At 39.4% G+C, this 17,600-nt stretch overlaps 1 protein-coding gene across 2 annotated transcripts in view; it reads left to right on the forward strand.

Moving 5' to 3' along the window:
- The window catches only part of PTGFR (prostaglandin F receptor), a 400,309-nt gene that overhangs the window by 8,164 nt on the left and 374,545 nt on the right, over positions 1 to 17,600 (forward strand). For both annotated transcript variants that reach the window (XM_044085879.1, XM_044085880.1), the window contains one exon: positions 9,835 to 10,689. In XM_044085879.1, the coding sequence (XP_043941814.1) occupies positions 9,886 to 10,689 (804 nt within the window). In that variant the 5' untranslated portion in view covers positions 9,835 to 9,885. The remainder of the gene's footprint in view (positions 1 to 9,834; positions 10,690 to 17,600) is intronic.

The following is a 17,600-nucleotide window of genomic DNA, read 5'->3' on the forward strand; positions in this document are numbered from 1 at the left end:
TATGTGGTAATTCGTGGGTGTTTTGTTTTTCCCAAATGGGATGACTATGTATTTTTTGGCATTTAGCTTGAGGCCATGACTTTGACACCAGGTGTCCATCTCAGTAAGGCCCTTTTGGAGGATGTCCGTGTCAACCGCAGAGTCAATTATGGCTCCCAGTTTGCAGTCATCAGCGAACTTGGTTAGTCATAGTCCTCCTGTGTTTGCCTGTACTTCTGAGAAGTATATGCTGAACAGTAGGGGTCCCAGGACCGAGCCTTGTGGGACACCACTTGTGACTGGTTTAGAGTCGGACCTGGAGCCCGCTATTCTTACCTTGTGAGTTCTGTTTGTAAGCCAGTTGGTGACCCATCTCATGATGTAGGGGTTTATGTTCTGGCTGGTGAGTTTTTCTGTAATACCCGAGTGGGGAATTGTGTGGAAAGCCTTGGCGAGATCAAGGTAGGCTGTGTGAACCACCTTTCCCTCGTCTATGGCTTTGGTGACTGTCTCGAAGAAGTCAACCAGGTTTAGTAGTCATGATCTCCCCTTAACAAAGCCGAACTGGGTTGGGTCAAGTGTTTGGAGGTTCTCAATGTCTTTGTTAATGAGTTCCATAATGATGCGCTCCATAGCCTTGCAGACCAGGCTAGTCAAGCTTATGGGGCAATAGTTACCAGGGTCAGTTGTGGCCCCTCCTTTGTGGAGAGGAATAACCGTTGCTATGCACCATTCTATGGGCACATAGCCTGTGGAGAGGCTGAGGTTGAACATCGTGTTTTGGTGGGGGGGGTTAGTCTGTTCTGTAGTTCGTGCAAGATGCAGCCTGGGACACCATCTGGTCCCACTGATGCTGTGTTTTTGGCTTTTGAAAGGGCTGTTTTCACCTGTGCGTCTGTGATTTTTGGGAAACTACACTTTTCCAGTACTGTTGTAGGCCCTTTTGGAGGTGAGAGGGGGTGAAGTTTGCACTGAATCTATCTGCCAGGATGTTGGCAATATCAGTAGGTTCAGTATATTTTGTGCTATTTTGCACTAGTTCAGTGCATATCTGCGAGTTGCCACTTAGATTCTTAACATAGCTGAAGAAGGCTTTGTGGTTATCTTTTGAATCCTTGGTTATTTTTCTTTCAAAGTTAGCCTTGGATGATTTCATGAGGGACCTTAGTTTCTTACTGATACTGATCAGGGATGTCTTTCCTTCTTGTGATTTGCTTTTTTTCTGAACTAGTTTCCTCCTTCTATTGTATAGCCTGTTTATTGCAGGGGTCCACCAAACTGGTTTCCTTCTCTTAGAGGAGTGAGCCTTGGTTTTGTTAGGGATGGCACAATCAATGCATCCTTGTAGGTGCTCATAAAGTGCATTTGTAAAGGTTTCTGCATCTTGGGCAGCATTATCCTTTAGCGTGGGGGCTGTGAAACTTACCACCTCTGTCTTAAGTAAGGTGAAGCTTGCTTTAGAAAAGGTTTTTACTGTGGTTTCCTTAGTTGGGGGTGGTGGTGGGGTGTGGACATCCAGAGTGATTTGTGTATGGTCTGAGCTAACCAGTGATGGGTTGACCTCCAGTGTGGAACACCTGTCGCCCATCTTGGTGATGACCAGGTCCAATATGATTTCACCTGTTGTAGGGGAGTTTGCCAACTGATCCAGGGTGTTTGAGCTGATGAATTCCAGAAAGCGCTAGGGCCTTGGAATTTATTCTTGAGTAGTTTTCCCAGTGAATGGTAAGGTAATTGAAATCACCCAATATCAGGGTGTTCAGTAGGACCTTCATGTTTTCCAGTGTCTCCAGTAAGGTGGAGTGGTGGTCCTGGGTCATGGAGGGTGATCTGTAGCAGGCCACAATTTGCATTGCAGATTTGCCCGATGTTAGTTGCACATGGATGATCTCAGAGGTATCATGCTGTGCCACTAACCTGGAGGTGTAGGTATCCTTGATGAATATGGATACACCCCCTCCTTGTTGTTTCGGTCCGTGTTCTGTGGCCAAAACGTGAGGTATGAGTTGTAACCCAGAAGTGCTGGGGTGCTCTCTGGAGCCTTGAACCAGGTTTCAGTTACTGCACAGATGTCAACGTTCTCCATACTGAGGAGTGCTTTGAGCGAGTGCATTTTGAGATTTAAACTCCTGGCACTGAGTAGCATAACCCTCAGTTTTTTGTTAATTGTGCTGTTTACGGAGGTGGGTTTGACTTTTAAGCCTTGCCTAAAAAAGGCACTATGGGGACAGCAAGAGCCTTGGCTAGAATTCGAAAGCCTAGGGGTGACAGGTGCTAGCCATCTCTTGCGAAGCAATGCGGCTTGTCGAGAATGTTGTCCGAGGTTGACAGACACTGGATCCCCTTTGAATGACACCAGAAGCTTAGCCAATTGTTGAAATTGATCATTTTTTCTTTATAGTGAGGTAGCATTCTTGGTGAGGGCAGGATGCTACTCAGGGTCAGGGTCATACCAGCCTGGGCTGCATGATCAGAGAGGTCTTCCATGTCTCTTTTCATGTAGTCCAGGGAGGTACGTCTCAGGTCATTCATACCAACATGAACAATGACAGAATCATATTTGCATTTGTTCTGGAGTGACCTGAGTGCTTGTGTTATGTGGCAGATTCTGGCTCCCGACAGGCAGCTAACAGTAACCTTCTGCTTGTCCAGCCTAGTGAGTGGGACGTGAGTGTGTCTGACTATAGAGTCACCTATTACTAGTGTGTTAGGTATGTTATTTCGCCTTAAGGGCTGTGATTGTGCGGCACACTGATTTTGTGTTTTATGTGTTGTCTGGTTTGTGACGGGAAGTGCAGGTTGTTTGGGTGTCTGCTTTGGAGGTCTCTGATGCTTTTGCAGGTTTTTATTTAGAGCCTCCGAGTATGATTTTGTATATTTATGTGTATTTTTTGCCAGTGCTTTTTTAGTAGGTCTGTGTGCGGCGGGAGGTGTGGTACAAGTGTTAACCTTCTCCTCTTGACTGTCTGCTCCAGTCTTGGGTGGAGACAGCTTAGCTTCCAGTTTGGCTGTATAATTGCATCTCTTGCATATGTTAGTGTTTTGTGGTAGGAGGAGAGGGTTGTCTGCATACATGAAGCAGTTGTAACATTGCCTCAGAATACCCAGATTCACCAGCTGGACTGGAGAGTGCACCTGAAGTTGCCCTTTGGTCATGCCTGAATAGTAGGGTGAGCTGCTTAGTCGCTTGGTTGGTGAGGGGTGAATAAAGAGCCTTGCCCTGCTGGGCAATCAGTGTCAGGGTATATTAGTGCTTGCTATTAGGTCTGAGCAAGTGCTGTGCTGTAAGATGCTTTTTAAGTGCTTAGGTTGAGAGTTAGACTAGTTTCAAGGGAAAAACTGAAGAGGAGACTTAGTGGAGCCGGGAATAATTTAATAGTAGCTAACCGGCATTGCCCGGTGTGCAAAACCATGCAAATGTGGTTTTTATAGTAGGGAAATGAAAGAGAGAGAAATTAACCGAAAATGGCCAATAAACTACTAACTTCTGGGCTGGAACCACTCCTCCAGGGACATATAGGTTGCTCAAAGCTCCCCTCTCTCACAGGTGAACAGAGAAACTTCCTTCTATCCAAGTAAGGTATGGGCAACTCAGAAAGTAGTATCACAGCCCTGAATTCAGCACTAGCCTGAAAACTGGACTATACTAGCTTAGAAAGGTGGGAAACAAGGAATTTTTTTGGTTTTTTTTAAAGATAAGGCAAAAACAGTAAAAAATACACTTAAACAGCCTTAAACAACTACAAACGATCAGTAAAGGTTATCGCACTTTAGTGTGTAGCCTACAACAGTTAAACAAATTATTTAAACAAAAAACAGCTTTTTAAAAGTGCAGGCAGTCAAATAAGTACAATATGTGAAAAAAACAAGCTTTTAAATCACAATAAATGCTGGAAAATCTGTGTTTAGGCGGAAAACAGTTAAGTACAGCAAGAAAGTACAGAAAACTGATACTTAATCACTCCAAAGTCTCTCTTCTAAGCTAGAAGGCTTGTATCAGTTTAAGGCTTTCTAGTGCTACCCTGTAGGTTAGTTACAGGAAAGATGGGAAACAAGCTCAGATGCGGTCTTTTAAACCATAAAGTTGAAAGAGACGGACAGACTGTCCAAATGGTCAATAAACTACATTTTCTGGGCCAAGAACCTCTCCTCTCATGGTAGACAGGCTACCTAGTGCTTACCACTTCCACTGATAAGCTAGAAGGCTTTCTTCCAACACAGAAAGTCTTACGGGGCTCAGAAGTTTACCAATACTCCTGGATAGAGCAACTCTGTATCTGGACTAGGCTAGTTACAGGAAAGGTGGGGAAACAAGCGCAAGTATGGCTTTTAAACCAGAACGTTGAAAGAGATGGAAAAAAACTGCCCAAATGGCCAATAGCTACAATTTCTGGGCCAGGAACCACTCCTCTTGTGGTAGATAGGCTACCTAATGCTTACCACTCCCACTGATAAGCTAGAAGGCTTCCCTCCAACGCAGAAAGGCTTGGGGGGCTCAGAAGCTTACAAAGAGTCCTGGATACAGCAAATCTGTACCTGGACTAGAATAGTAACAGGAAAGGTGGGGAAACAAGCGCAAGTATGGCTTTTAAACCAGAACGTTGAAAGAGATGGAAAAGCTTCCCAAACGGCCAATAAACTATAATTTCTGGGCCAGAAACCACTCATCCTGTGGTAGATAGGTTACCTAGTGCTTACCACTCCCACTGATAAGCTAGAAGGCTTCTCTCCAACACAGAAGGGCTTGGGGGGGGGGGGCTCAGAAGCTTACCAACAGTCCTGGATACAGCAAATCTGTACCTGGACTACACTAGTTAAAGGAAAGGCAGGGAACAAACGCAAAACAGGCTTATAACCATAAAGTAGAAAGAGATGGAAAAACTGCCCAAATGGCCAATTAACTACAATTTCAGGGCCAAAACCCACTCTTCCAGTGGTAGATAGGCTACCTAGTGCTTACCACTCCCACTGATAAGCTAGAAGGCTTCCCTCCAACACAGAAAGGCTTGGGGGGCTCAGAAGCTTACCAAAAGTCCTGGATACAGCAAGTCTGTATCTGGACTTGACTAGTTACAGGAAAGGCAGGAAACAAGCATAGAATTTTTTTTTTTTTTTGTTACAGAAAAGCAGTAAATGCAATTCAAATTGTAGTGCAGGCCAGCACACCCGAGTGTGTAGCAACACTATGGCAAATACACGTCAAATAAATGCAATTAAATTAACAAATGACTAAAAAATAAGTGCAGAAGGCAGTAAATTGGAAGGCTACTAACAAGCAGTAATAAGTGCAGAGTAAGAGCGACTGAACAGGTAGCACACAGAAGAGCAACTAAGACAGTTACAGTAAGAGCAGATGAATAATATATATATATATATATATATATACATATATATATTTTTTTTTTGAGGGAGGAAACAGAGCAGGATTAAAAGGCTACAGGCGTTGTTCTTCCCAAATGCTCTCTTTGTACACAGTAGGAGTGCCTGAAATCAGAATATGATCTCACTGCACTCAGTTGAGTGAGCAAATGAGATGGGCCCAGAAGGAGTATCCAAATACAAATCTACAAGAGGGGTGGGCAATTTCAAAGCCACCAACATTAACACCAAAACAAGAACAGGAAGGGTGGGTAGGGAACTAACTGTAGAGAGACAGCCACAACTTCAGTTGAGCTAATATTCAGTGAAAAACACAAATAAATAAATTAAATACAGTACTATATGCAAAAGAGCAGATAAAATGTACTTAAATTCACTTACACATCCAGCTGATTTCAGGTAGATGTTAGCCGGCCAAAGCTCTAATATTAAGCAGAGATAACTCAAAATGTACCACTTATATAAGGCAAGACATAATGTCAGTGACGAGCTGAAACTACCCCCACTGCTATGAATGGCTACACAGAAATTCTAAAAAGTACTCTGTAGAGAGACAGCCACAACTTCAGTTGAGTTAATATTCAGTGAAAAACACAAATAAATAAATTAAATACAGTACTATATGCAAAAGAGCAGATAAAAGTATACTTAAATTCACTTATACATCCACCTGATTTCAGGTAGATGTTAACTGGCCAAAGCTCTGATACTACCTACATCAACACAGTACCACATAAAATCCAATTTGAAATATTGGCAAACTTGTAGGGGATCCTAGGTTAGAAGTACAAGTAAGATATTAACTAGGTACTCACTGGGTAACAGAATAACTAAAAAGAAAAACACAGGTATAACTAGTGAGATTCAGTGTGGGGGATGATCCCTTTCACTGTACTTTATACCTGACCTTACACAAGGCCTGAAAGGGAGAGTTTATCTTTCTTGATGGTGATAGAAAGTCGTTCAGCAGAAATGGCACATACCTAGTTATACAAAGGGCAAAAAGTGATGTGCCAAGCAAGTGGTATTTAAAACATAGCAACATTGCAAAATAATGCATCTTGGATACAAAATTCAAAAAAATCAGTACACAACTTGAATGAAACTGCAGCAATAACAAACAAAGAAAAGAACCTAGAGAAAGTTGTATAAGATGACTTAAAGGTAAGAAAACAGTGGGTGAAAACAGCAAGGAGTACAATAGTAATGTTGTATCTGTGTGTCATAGAGTGTGTCTGCGTGCATATGTGTGTGTGTGTGTGTGTGTGTGTGTGTGTGTGTGTGTGTGTGTGTGTGTGTGTGTAAATGTATGTAAGCATATATTATCATGGATATTTATACTTATACATATCCATAGAAATATCGATAAATATGAATATGTACACATATGTATATGTATATATATATATATATATATATATATATATACACACACACACACACACACACACATATATATATATGTATATATATATATATATATATATATATATATTTTTATATATATATATATATATATATATATATATATATACACAAACATACACACACACACACACACACACACATATATATATATATATATATATATATATATATATATATATATTTTTTTTTTTTTTTTTTTTAAAGACAGTTGTGCGACAGAACCCCCACAACCGCAAACATCTGTTTTAAATGCTGTTTGGCAATTCCAAATCTTCTCTGTATCCTTATGCTTTAATATTGTGCTGAAGAAAGACATCTGGCAGTTAATGTACAAGCATATGGATTATATTATCTGTTGACCCATCTATGAAGTTTGAGTTCACTTGACTTTTCAGTCTTTTAGCAATGTGCTACCTTTTCCCTTAATGGGAATGTCATTATAGTTGGGTTCTGCAACAACAAAGTAACCTAACTGATTGCCCTCCTTCAGTTTACACTTTTTTCATCTTTTTGTCTGATTTTTGTCTTGTCGGGAATGTTGTCAGTTAATCAACAAATAAGAAGTTCCAGACTTTGGCAGGGATTCAGACAAATATCATCAGCAGTAATATCTGGGCAGTGTTGCTATGCCCAGCAGCTCAACAGTGATATTCTGAGGTTCAGATACATGATAAAGCCATACCGAGTAGCATGTCATTAATGGATCATTAACACGTCTTTGAACTGAACACTAGCTTTGCTACACCTAACCTCTCTAGTATTCCTCCCCTGAACCAATGAGATGCTGATGTACAAACACTTACCCTCACACACACACACACACACACACACACACACACACACACACACACACACATACACATATACTTGCACACATACACACCGACACTCATGCATATATATATATACCGCTCAACTGTACAGATTTCCTCAGAATGTCCAGATTTTTGCTTCATATTTTTGGTGTGTTTTTCATAAAATTGTGATGTTCTGGTAAATTAGAGGCAAATCATTAAAGAGTGAAGTTAAAAAAATGATGACAGACATTTGAGTTTTAGACTTCATCCCCTTCAGAAAATTTATGCTAATTCATAACCTGTTATTCTATCAACTTTATAAGTTTGTAAAAGCAATATTTAAAAAGTATCTCTATTTTTGGGCCTTTGTCCCACTTTAATTCATTGCTTTGTCCAGATTTCTTGCTCTAAGAGGTTGAGAGGTATGATATATATTTATATACGCACACACCCATACACATGTGCACATGCACATACACACACACACATAAAACACATACACACACCTGCACACATACACTCATGCATATACATACACCCAAACACCCATACAAATGTGCATGTGCACACACGGGTCTACCTGATTATGCCGAAAGCGGAAAACACCGACAACGAGATAACCGACACCGGAAGATCGACAACGGAGAAGACTGACAGTTAAAAAGCCTGACGCTGAGAACACCGACATGATAAGGTAAGTGTGCGATAGGGATGGACGTTAGGGTCAGGGTAAGGTAAGTGTGTGATAGTGAGGGACGTTAGGGTGTGGGTCAGGTAAGTGTGCGATAGTGATGGAATTTAGGGTTAGGGGCGGATTAAGTGAGTTAGGGTTAGGGTGCGGGTAAGGTAAGTGTGCGATAGTGACAGACTTTAGGGTTGGGGTGGATTAAGTGAGTTAGGGTTAGGGTGCAGGTAAGGTAAGTGTGCGATAGTGATGGACTTTAGGGTTAGGGACAGATTAAGTGAGTTAGGGTTAGGGTGTGGGTAAGGTAAGTGTGCGATAGTGATGGACTTTAGGGTTAGGGGCGGATTAAGTGAGTTAGGGTTAGGGTGCGGGTAAGGTAAGTGTGCGATGGTGACGGACCTTTGGGTTAGGGTTTGGGTTAAGCTTAGTGCATAGATAGTTGTGTATGTAAGGTTTAGTGTAGGTTTGTAAGGTTTTTGGTGTGCTTGTGTTGTGTGTGTATTTTTCGGATAAGGTCTGTTTTGTTGATTGTCGGGATTGTGGTTTGTCAGGCATGTGAAGTTTCGTGATTTTGAACTTTCAGTTTTGTGGTGTCGGTTATTTCGTTGTTGGTGTTTTGGTATGTCGGTGTTATTAGGTAGAGCCACGCGCACACACACACACACACACACACACACACACACACACACACACACCAAAAATCCATCTGCAATTGAAAAAGAATAAATAAGAAGCAACTGAAATGGACAAAAGTAATAATGTAATCAAGTAAATGATGAAAACACTTTGGTGTGAGTCCAGGGTATATGTTTTACTAGGCTTCAGAGTTTTTGTGAAGAATGCATGTTTTTTTCAGCAATGAATATCTAGAAGGTTTTTAAAAACTGACTATAAGTGTTTACGTTGATTGCAGTTTCTGATGCAATGCTGGTGAAATTCATTTGTTAACAAATAACTTTGTATGCGGTATATTGTACAAGTTTATTTTTCATTTTCATTTAAGTATGCTGTTAAGAATATTCATTTTCTAACTATGTGGGCCCAGTAGGCACATGGGCCTGTTTTCATGGTGACTTAAGAACATTACCTGGTTAAGTGATTTGCACTGAAGCACATGATTTGTAAGTGGATGCTTAGGAAATCAGAACCAAGACTTCAAGATAAAGCCTGTTAGTCACTCATTATTAACTCTGTAAGGTAAGCTGACACATAAGCATATTTAATTAAGCCAGGATTCAAACACTGACCATTATTATCTCTTCATGATATTCTAGAAGTATCCTGTCCCATCCTTTCTGCCATATAGCAACTGTTTATGAGCATGACTCCCCTAACTCTATTGACCTTCATTCAGATTGCACAGTGGTCTCATCTAAAATGTAAACTAGTTTAAGTAAATGTGCCTTATTTCTACAATTTAATTTAACTATCAAAACAGTAAACATATTTAGCAATTAGATCTGTTATTGGTATCATGGACATGGTAGCTAGTTAGTCAGTCAGTCAGTGCTGTGTTTTTATTATTGCGAAAATAGTTGGGTCATTGAATTATTCTTTGTTTTCCAGGTATGTTTTATTTACAAGGCTTGCAAAATGATCAGTTAGACCAGCCTTACAATGCCAACATCTGAAAACAACTCAGAATTCCTGGAGTATCCCAAAGAGGGGAATTTGTCGCAAGCAGCTTGTTTCGCAGAACGAAAAGTATCTGTCATTTTTCCAATTATTTTCATGACTGTTGGTATTCTTTCCAATAGTCTTGCCATAGCAATTCTCATAAAAGCTTATCAAAGATTCAAGCTGAAATCAAAGGCGTCCTTTCTTCTTTGTGCCAGTGGCCTGGTGATCACTGACCTTTTTGGCCATCTCATTAATGGAGCCATTGCAGTGTTTGTCTATGCAGCCGACAAGGACTGGAAGTGGATCGACCAGTCAAATGTTTTCTGCAACATCTTTGGGATGTGCATGGTATTCTTTGGCTCGTGCCCTCTGCTCCTTGGCAGTGTGATGGCTGTAGAACGCTGCATTGGAGTTACCAAACCTATTTTCCATTCTACAAAAATGACTTTAAGGCATATTAAAGCAATGCTTGCATTTGTTTGGATTTTTGCAGTTATGATAGCACTAATGCCAATTATATTTTCAAGACCATATGAAATTCAGCCTTCAAAGACATGGTGCTTTTTTAGAACTAAGAATATTAAAGACTGGCTGGACAGCTTTTTCCTTCTTCTGTTCTCCTGCCTAGGGCTGGTATCCCTTACAGTTTCATTTCTCTGTAATGCTGTCACAGGATTAACTCTCATCAGAGCAAAAATTCATAATATCCATCACAGACAAGGGAGATCTCATCATTTTGAGATGATTACTCAGCTTCTAGCCATAATGTGTGTCTCCTGTATTTGTTGGAGTCCTTTTCTGGTAAGAAACAAATGTTATATAATCATTGATTGATACTACATTAATCTGAATACTATCATAAAATATTAGTTTTATACAAATAAAATCAGTGAGTGAATAATAACTTCTGAAGCATCACACAGATCTTAGCGACTGTATCTTTATACCCAACGTTTGAAAAGAAGCTCAGTTGTATTGATTATTTTTTTCTAAAGTTGCTTGAATATAAGAATTTGTGCATGTATGTATGTGTACATGTATGTCTGTGTGTGTTTGTGCATACGTGTGCATGCCTGTGTGTGTGAGCATGTGTACATGTGTTTGTGAGTGTGTGTGTCTGTGCTTGTGTGTGTGTTTGTGTGTGTGTGTGTGTGTGTGTGTGTGTGTGTGTGTGTGTGTGTGTGTGTGTGTGTGTGTAAGACACAGAGACAGAGAGAGAGAAACTTTTAAGTTTTGGACTCTAGATATTTTTAGCACTCTGTTTCTTTCTCCACAGTTCCATAAAATATTATATTTTACAGTCATGGCAGAAAAATATCATGTTTCTATTGCAGGGGATAGTATACATGCAAAAATTAGTACTGTTTTTGGTTCTGATATTTTCCAAGTGTGATTTCACACAACCAATAGTGAATGACACAACTATAAAAGTTGCTGGCCTACAGTGCCTGGTTCTCTGATATCTTCTTTGTTAAGGCTAGATGCCCTCCAGTTGTTTTGTTTTTACCCAGCATTTCAAAGATAGGCTATAGGTGATTTGTTGATCTTCAGAATTGCCCATCAGTATACATGCTATGTGCGAGAAAGAATGTAGGTGTATGTGTGTGTCCAACAAAAACTAGTAACCTATTTGGTGTAGTTTCATTGCTTGTGCCACTAAGGGTTGGAATCAGTTGCAAACAACTTCCCTTTGATTACACAGTAGTTAAAGTTGGTGTTTGGAAAATGGATGCAATTCATTTCAAGCTGCTGGTACTAATAATGTATTTAGGACTGCGAAGGTGGTGCTGCGGTAGTGTTGTCGCCTCACAGTAAGATGCTGTCCGGTTCAATTCTCAGCTAGAGCATCTTCTGCATGGAGACATGCGTGAATGGGCGTACCTTCGTTGAAGGTTATACATCAGGGCTGGTAACTCAGCACGTAAAAATCAACTACCAATCATTAGCGGACTGGAGTTCTGCTGTGGCGACCCCTAAAAGCCGAAAGACACAAACAAACAATCATTAGCTCATTTATGTCGGGAACTAAATTATAGTGTTGTTATTCTTGTTTGGTTTAATGTCTCCTCTTTTTTAATGTGTTACTTATAATGTACCTTGAGATTTATAGTTATTATTCTTTAATTGAAGAGCTGTCAGTGTAATAGGATTTTGCTTGTAGCATTTTTTAATTTTGTTGAGTTGTACTTGATCGCAAAATTCCCTTTCCTGGGGGACAAGCCAAATATGATCTGTAAGTTATTTTTTTACCAAACACTGTCTTAGACAGAGTCCAAGAAGGGGTTGGTTTTATAGCTGATTGTTTGTTATATTTGTTCACATTTGTTTTGACTATTGCAGTAATTATGTTTCAGTGATGTATTTACTGAGAAAATGCATATACAGAAAGATATTGCAAACACATGTCTCAAAAGACAAATGCCAAGCAGAGGTTGTTCTCAGATTTCTCTTCTTTTCTTGAGGAAGGCATTATATAGCATTGCGAGGTATTCAAATAATGAATGTGTTTTAAAAAACAACACTGTAACAGAATTTCTAGACATAAATACTATATAAAGCAAACTTGTATTTTTATACTGGTTTGCATTTTGAAAATTGTCTTGTGACGATACTTTTTATAAAAAAAATGAAACCCATAGTGTTGATTTCATTATGTAGTTACAATCTGATGCAGAAAAGAGGTAGTGAGCATAGAGTGGGTCAATGATATGTGGTAACAGGAATAAAACTCAGACTTTGTGTATTGCTGTATCTTAGACATATGTTTTCAGTAATGCAAAAAAATCATATAACATTCCTCTGCAACCAGAATATGACACAAAAGGCTTAGACTATGCAGAATTAAAAGTTGTACAGCTGTATTTATATATTGGTATACAATGTTTTTCTTTCATGAACTATATTTAATGACTAGTGAGTGTGATCTGAATTTCCTTTTTCATGTTTTATTATCCTGTTGAAGTGTCCTACCACAAAAGAAGTCAAAACGTATGAACTCAAAACAGAAATCATTCAAGCATATTTTAATCTAGCTGTTCATTTTGTAGAAGTGTCAGTGGTCCAGGCTGATATTATATTCTAATATTCTAACACAGAAATAAATACTATTTAATAAAAAAAATAATGATATCTCATCACATACTGACTAGAATGTCTAGCTGTTTCTGCCCTAAATAGATGCCTATAAATTCTTAACAGTTTTCATTGACTTTGCATGTTTTCATTTCTTGAACCTTTCTTATGCCTGCCACATATGTGCTGTATGACTTCTAGTTTCCCTTTAGCATGACCTTCTAGTGGTTTCACTATACCTCATTGAGGTTAAACAGCACGGGGTGCCAGCTAATCGAGTTAAACTCAGTGAAGCTGAAATTCCTAATAGCTGTTTTCCATAGAAAATCACTACTGATGCTCTTTTTAAGTATGCACCAGCTGCGATTCATTTATTTTCCCAGAATTCTCCCTTCTTTATATTTGTATATGTATGCTGTGCTGACGAGGTCATAGAAGGCCGAAACGTGCATGTCCACAGCTAGTGGCGTTTGGCTTTGTTGGCCTGAATTTGTCCATAAAGACTTAAAAAAAAACAAAAAGTAAAAAGTCATGGACAATCAAAAGCCATATAGCTGATACACTTGATGTCCTTAAGGGGTCGATTGCATATATCCAATGGGCCTCTATCACAAGAGGTTTAAGGTATCACACAGTGAAAACTCTAGTTTGGCTAGGTTTTTCTTGTAGTTTACTAATTTCTTTATATTTCTCAGAATGTGAAGTTGGTGTATGTAATGTCAGCTGGTTTGGGAGGCTTGTCCCCATATGTGTGCTTCATTCAGTTTGCTGCCCTGCAAAAATACACTTTATTTTGTGTTCATGGAAAGACAAAGATAGAACTGGTTGTTTTAATTCAGTTGTAATCTTGTCTAGCTGTAACACTGTGAGTGATTGTTGAGCTTCTACTGATATTCTATTTTGCTGGCATTCACAACTCCACCATTAAGGTAATAATATCGCATATAACTTTTAAACTTCCCAATTCAGCTTCCTTATACATCACTGCCCATCTCCACATGCACACAAACATAGACTTAATCCCACATGCCTGAGGATTTTCACTTAAAAATCCCTCATTCCTAAACTACTTCCATTAATTTCCAGTCACACTCTTCCTTTTCCCATACTGTCCCCTCTTTTCACTTCTTTTTTTTTTCTTTCATTTTTCTGACTTTTTCATATGGATTTTTATGCAGTGTCTACATCGTGATTTTCTGAACTGTTTTCACATTTCAACATCTTTACTAATGCAGTATCTGAAAAACTCATAAGTACTCTACTCTAAATAATTGGCTAGAAAGTCAGAACCTTTTCTTTGTTTTTCTTTTAATCCCACAAAGCATTGCACATTTATAAAACCAACTAGTGTTACTTAAAAAGTATTTTTCTCTGTACAGGACATGGAAGAAAATCATTCATAATGAATCTGTTCCGTCACGTCCTGATGATCTAATGAATAAATCAAAATAAATATGGCTAAAAATATTTACATGCTCCATGAAAGTGGGGGGGGGGGTGCTAGCACAGGTTGGGTTTTCATGAAGTATTCAAGTAGTACAGAAGTGGAAGAATTTAGATGCAGAAATTGTTAAAAAGTTTTAGTCCTCCCACCTCCACACATGCATACATAAAAAAAGACTTTCAGCTTTTCCCAGTTAGGGGTCACCACGGCAGATCACCATTCCGCTATTGACTGGCAGTGGATTTTTACAGTGTCGAGTTGCCAGCCCGGCACCCATCCTTCACAGAAGGCACACACATTCCTGCTCCTACCTGCATGTCTTTAAAATTCACTCAACTGCAGGAAGGACATGCAGACTCTACAGAGAAGGAGCTCCAGCCAAGAACTGAACCAGAGAACCTCTTACTGAGAGGTGACAATGCTAACTGCTGCACCACCACAGCCAACACCCACATATGCTTCCTTAATTTTTTAAAAATGCCACTAATAAGTCATACAGTGAAAAGCCAAGCTATTTTGAAGGCATTCCAATGTATGCATTTTAAAGGATACTACTACAATAGTGTCTCCTCGTTTATCATGTGATTCCCACTGCTAGTGCATGTATCCTGACTACCAAGTAGTTTTACAAGACTGAAAACACCTGAATCATTCACACATAATCAGTGATTGACTTTCTGTTGGAGATTTTTCCCCATCCACTGATGAGTTACTGTTGTACTTTTAAATTGGGTGGGTTTTCAGCTGCCTGTCTCTACTGGAAGTTTAACTTCAAGAGCTCCTCTCAGTCCCAATTCATTTATTCATTCTACTGGGTACCCTTAGACACTAAAGCTTGAGTGAACCTCTGTTTCATACCATCCCACTCATTTAGTACACACTGCAGTATTCAGAGTATGAATCCATTTTTTTATCTTACTTTTAAAATCTGTAACATCTGGGACTAAACTACCAAATACTAGAGAGACCAAGAACTGTTTTTTGAAAATCAGCTTGAATGTAGTGCTTCTGTTTTCCTCCATTCAGCAAAGGAGTACATGGACATGATTTTCTGATCTTTCTAGTAATTACCAATCTCTGGAAAGCCTGTAAATTGCTTCCTAGGAGGCAGCCTAGGTTTGGTGCTTCAGCTTAGCTCTTATGAAAAAAGGAGAAGAGGGACACTTTTCCTGTTCTTCATTGGGCAGTATGTATGGGACTTCACTGAGTGGTAGGTTGCAGTTTTGGTGAGAACGTGTTCATGGCCTGTGTGCAGCATAGCTTTCCTTTGAGTCCAGCTGCAGTAGACTTTATCTAGGGTATCTGTCAAAGGAAGACTATAGCAAGTGTTTAGGCAGTAATCAACTCCAAACCTCATACTTGTTACTCTCCTTTTAGCCTTCATTAGTAAGCACCCAGAGCTGTAGATTTGCATTTTCCAACTGCCTCTGCACCTAGCTTGGTTGAAACTGGCATCCTGAGACAATGTAGTAATTGTCTCACATTTACTGACAACTACATGCTACTTAAGCAAACTGACACAATGTATGAGAGATGTACTTATAAAATGTTATGTAGGCAAAGCTGTCATATAAAGCCACTAGAAACAGCAATCAGATTGTCAGTAACACACAGCACCATATTATACCTATCTGTCTATCTATCTATTTATTTATTTATTTCTTTATTTATTTATTCTGTTTGGTAACCTGGTAGAGCACTGATCCAAATGGAACTATTTCAGTTTCAGTCCAGACAAATATTAGTGACAGTGGCCAAAGAACTTATTCAAAATACAAACAAAATGTTATATGTAGATAACATTGAATCAATAACAATGGATCAATAATGGTCACAATAATAGTAATAAAGTGTACAGCACATTGGACAATAGGAAAGGATGGTTAGCGTATGGAGGGAAGAACAAGAGAGTGAAAAGTGAAGGAATAGAGCAAGGTAAGGGCACAGAGTTATTAACTATATACAATATTAATGAAAATGGGAAAAAGAACAATATGGAGTCCCGTGGAAGAGAGGAGTGAAACAGATGGTATTCCGGACCTGGACAGAGAAGTACCAATCAGAAAAATTATTTTTAATTAGGGAGCTGTAACTGGGCTAATTCTAGCTTCAGTTAGGTGCTCCAACAGAATGTTATGGTCAATCAGATCAAAAGCGCTAGTGAGATCAATAGAGTTGGCTCCAGTGAGGAGGTGTTTGTTCATAGCCAGGCCAGGAGGATGCCATCAGTAAGTGTCCAAAGTGCTGTAGAAGTGCTCCTACCAGCCCAAAAGCCAAGCTGTTCTGAGGTTAGCAGATTATATTGGGAGATGTAACGGTTGATTGTAAACTAATTTTTCAAGGATTTTATCAAGTATGGAAAGAATGGAAATGGGACAGAAGTTAGTGTCCTGGGAGGTGTTAGATTTTTTGGGGAAGGGTATAACAATAGCTGTTTTACAGATATCAGGCATGATAGCTTTAGTTAGAGATTATCAATGTGATGAAAGTGAGGACTATAAAGACCTTGCACATCCCTGTCGTGCACAATACAGACCAAACACATAGGCATGCATATGCTGAGGCTTTTAAAAGTAACCTAAGTAAATGACAGAAGCATCCCAAATATAAGGTAAGAAACAAATACCATCAACCACCTCACAAACTGTCAACTCAGGTAGCACCCACCTTGAAACATGTATCTAAGGCTCTCACTGTCTTGTATCAAAAATACTTAAGAAAAGCTTCCACACAATCTAACATCCTAGTTATAGGTAAGTCCAGAGTGGGACACATTGATGCACCACTCACCAGGCTGAGTAAGATGAAGGTCACAATTAGTGCACAAGGAAGCAAATGACATGAGACATTCCTCCCTGCATTATACGAAGAGAGACATGATAGAGCTCTCAGAACATGTGCCCAAGACAGCTACAAACCTAGCATTGAGCAGCAGCCTACCTTCACCTAGAATGATGCCAGAATATAAACAAAAGATGACTGACTTCAGCAATTGGCTTAGCTTCTGGTGTCATTCAAGGGGATCCAAAACATATGATCCTGGAAAGAGATGGTAGACAGTCCAAACTGCTTTCCAGAAGTGGCCTGCACCTTTCCCCCAGGACTTTTCATTTTGGCCAAAACCTTGCTCACTCTTTTTTAGGCAACATCAGTCTTCAAAAGCTTCCAACTTAACAAAGCAAAATCTAGATTACAT

Source organism: Protopterus annectens, chromosome 10.part0 (genome assembly GCF_019279795.1).
Source record: "Protopterus annectens isolate FY-2018-M chromosome 10.part0, PAN1.0, whole genome shotgun sequence".
In the NCBI taxonomy this organism is placed as follows: domain Eukaryota; kingdom Metazoa; phylum Chordata; order Ceratodontiformes; family Protopteridae; genus Protopterus; species Protopterus annectens.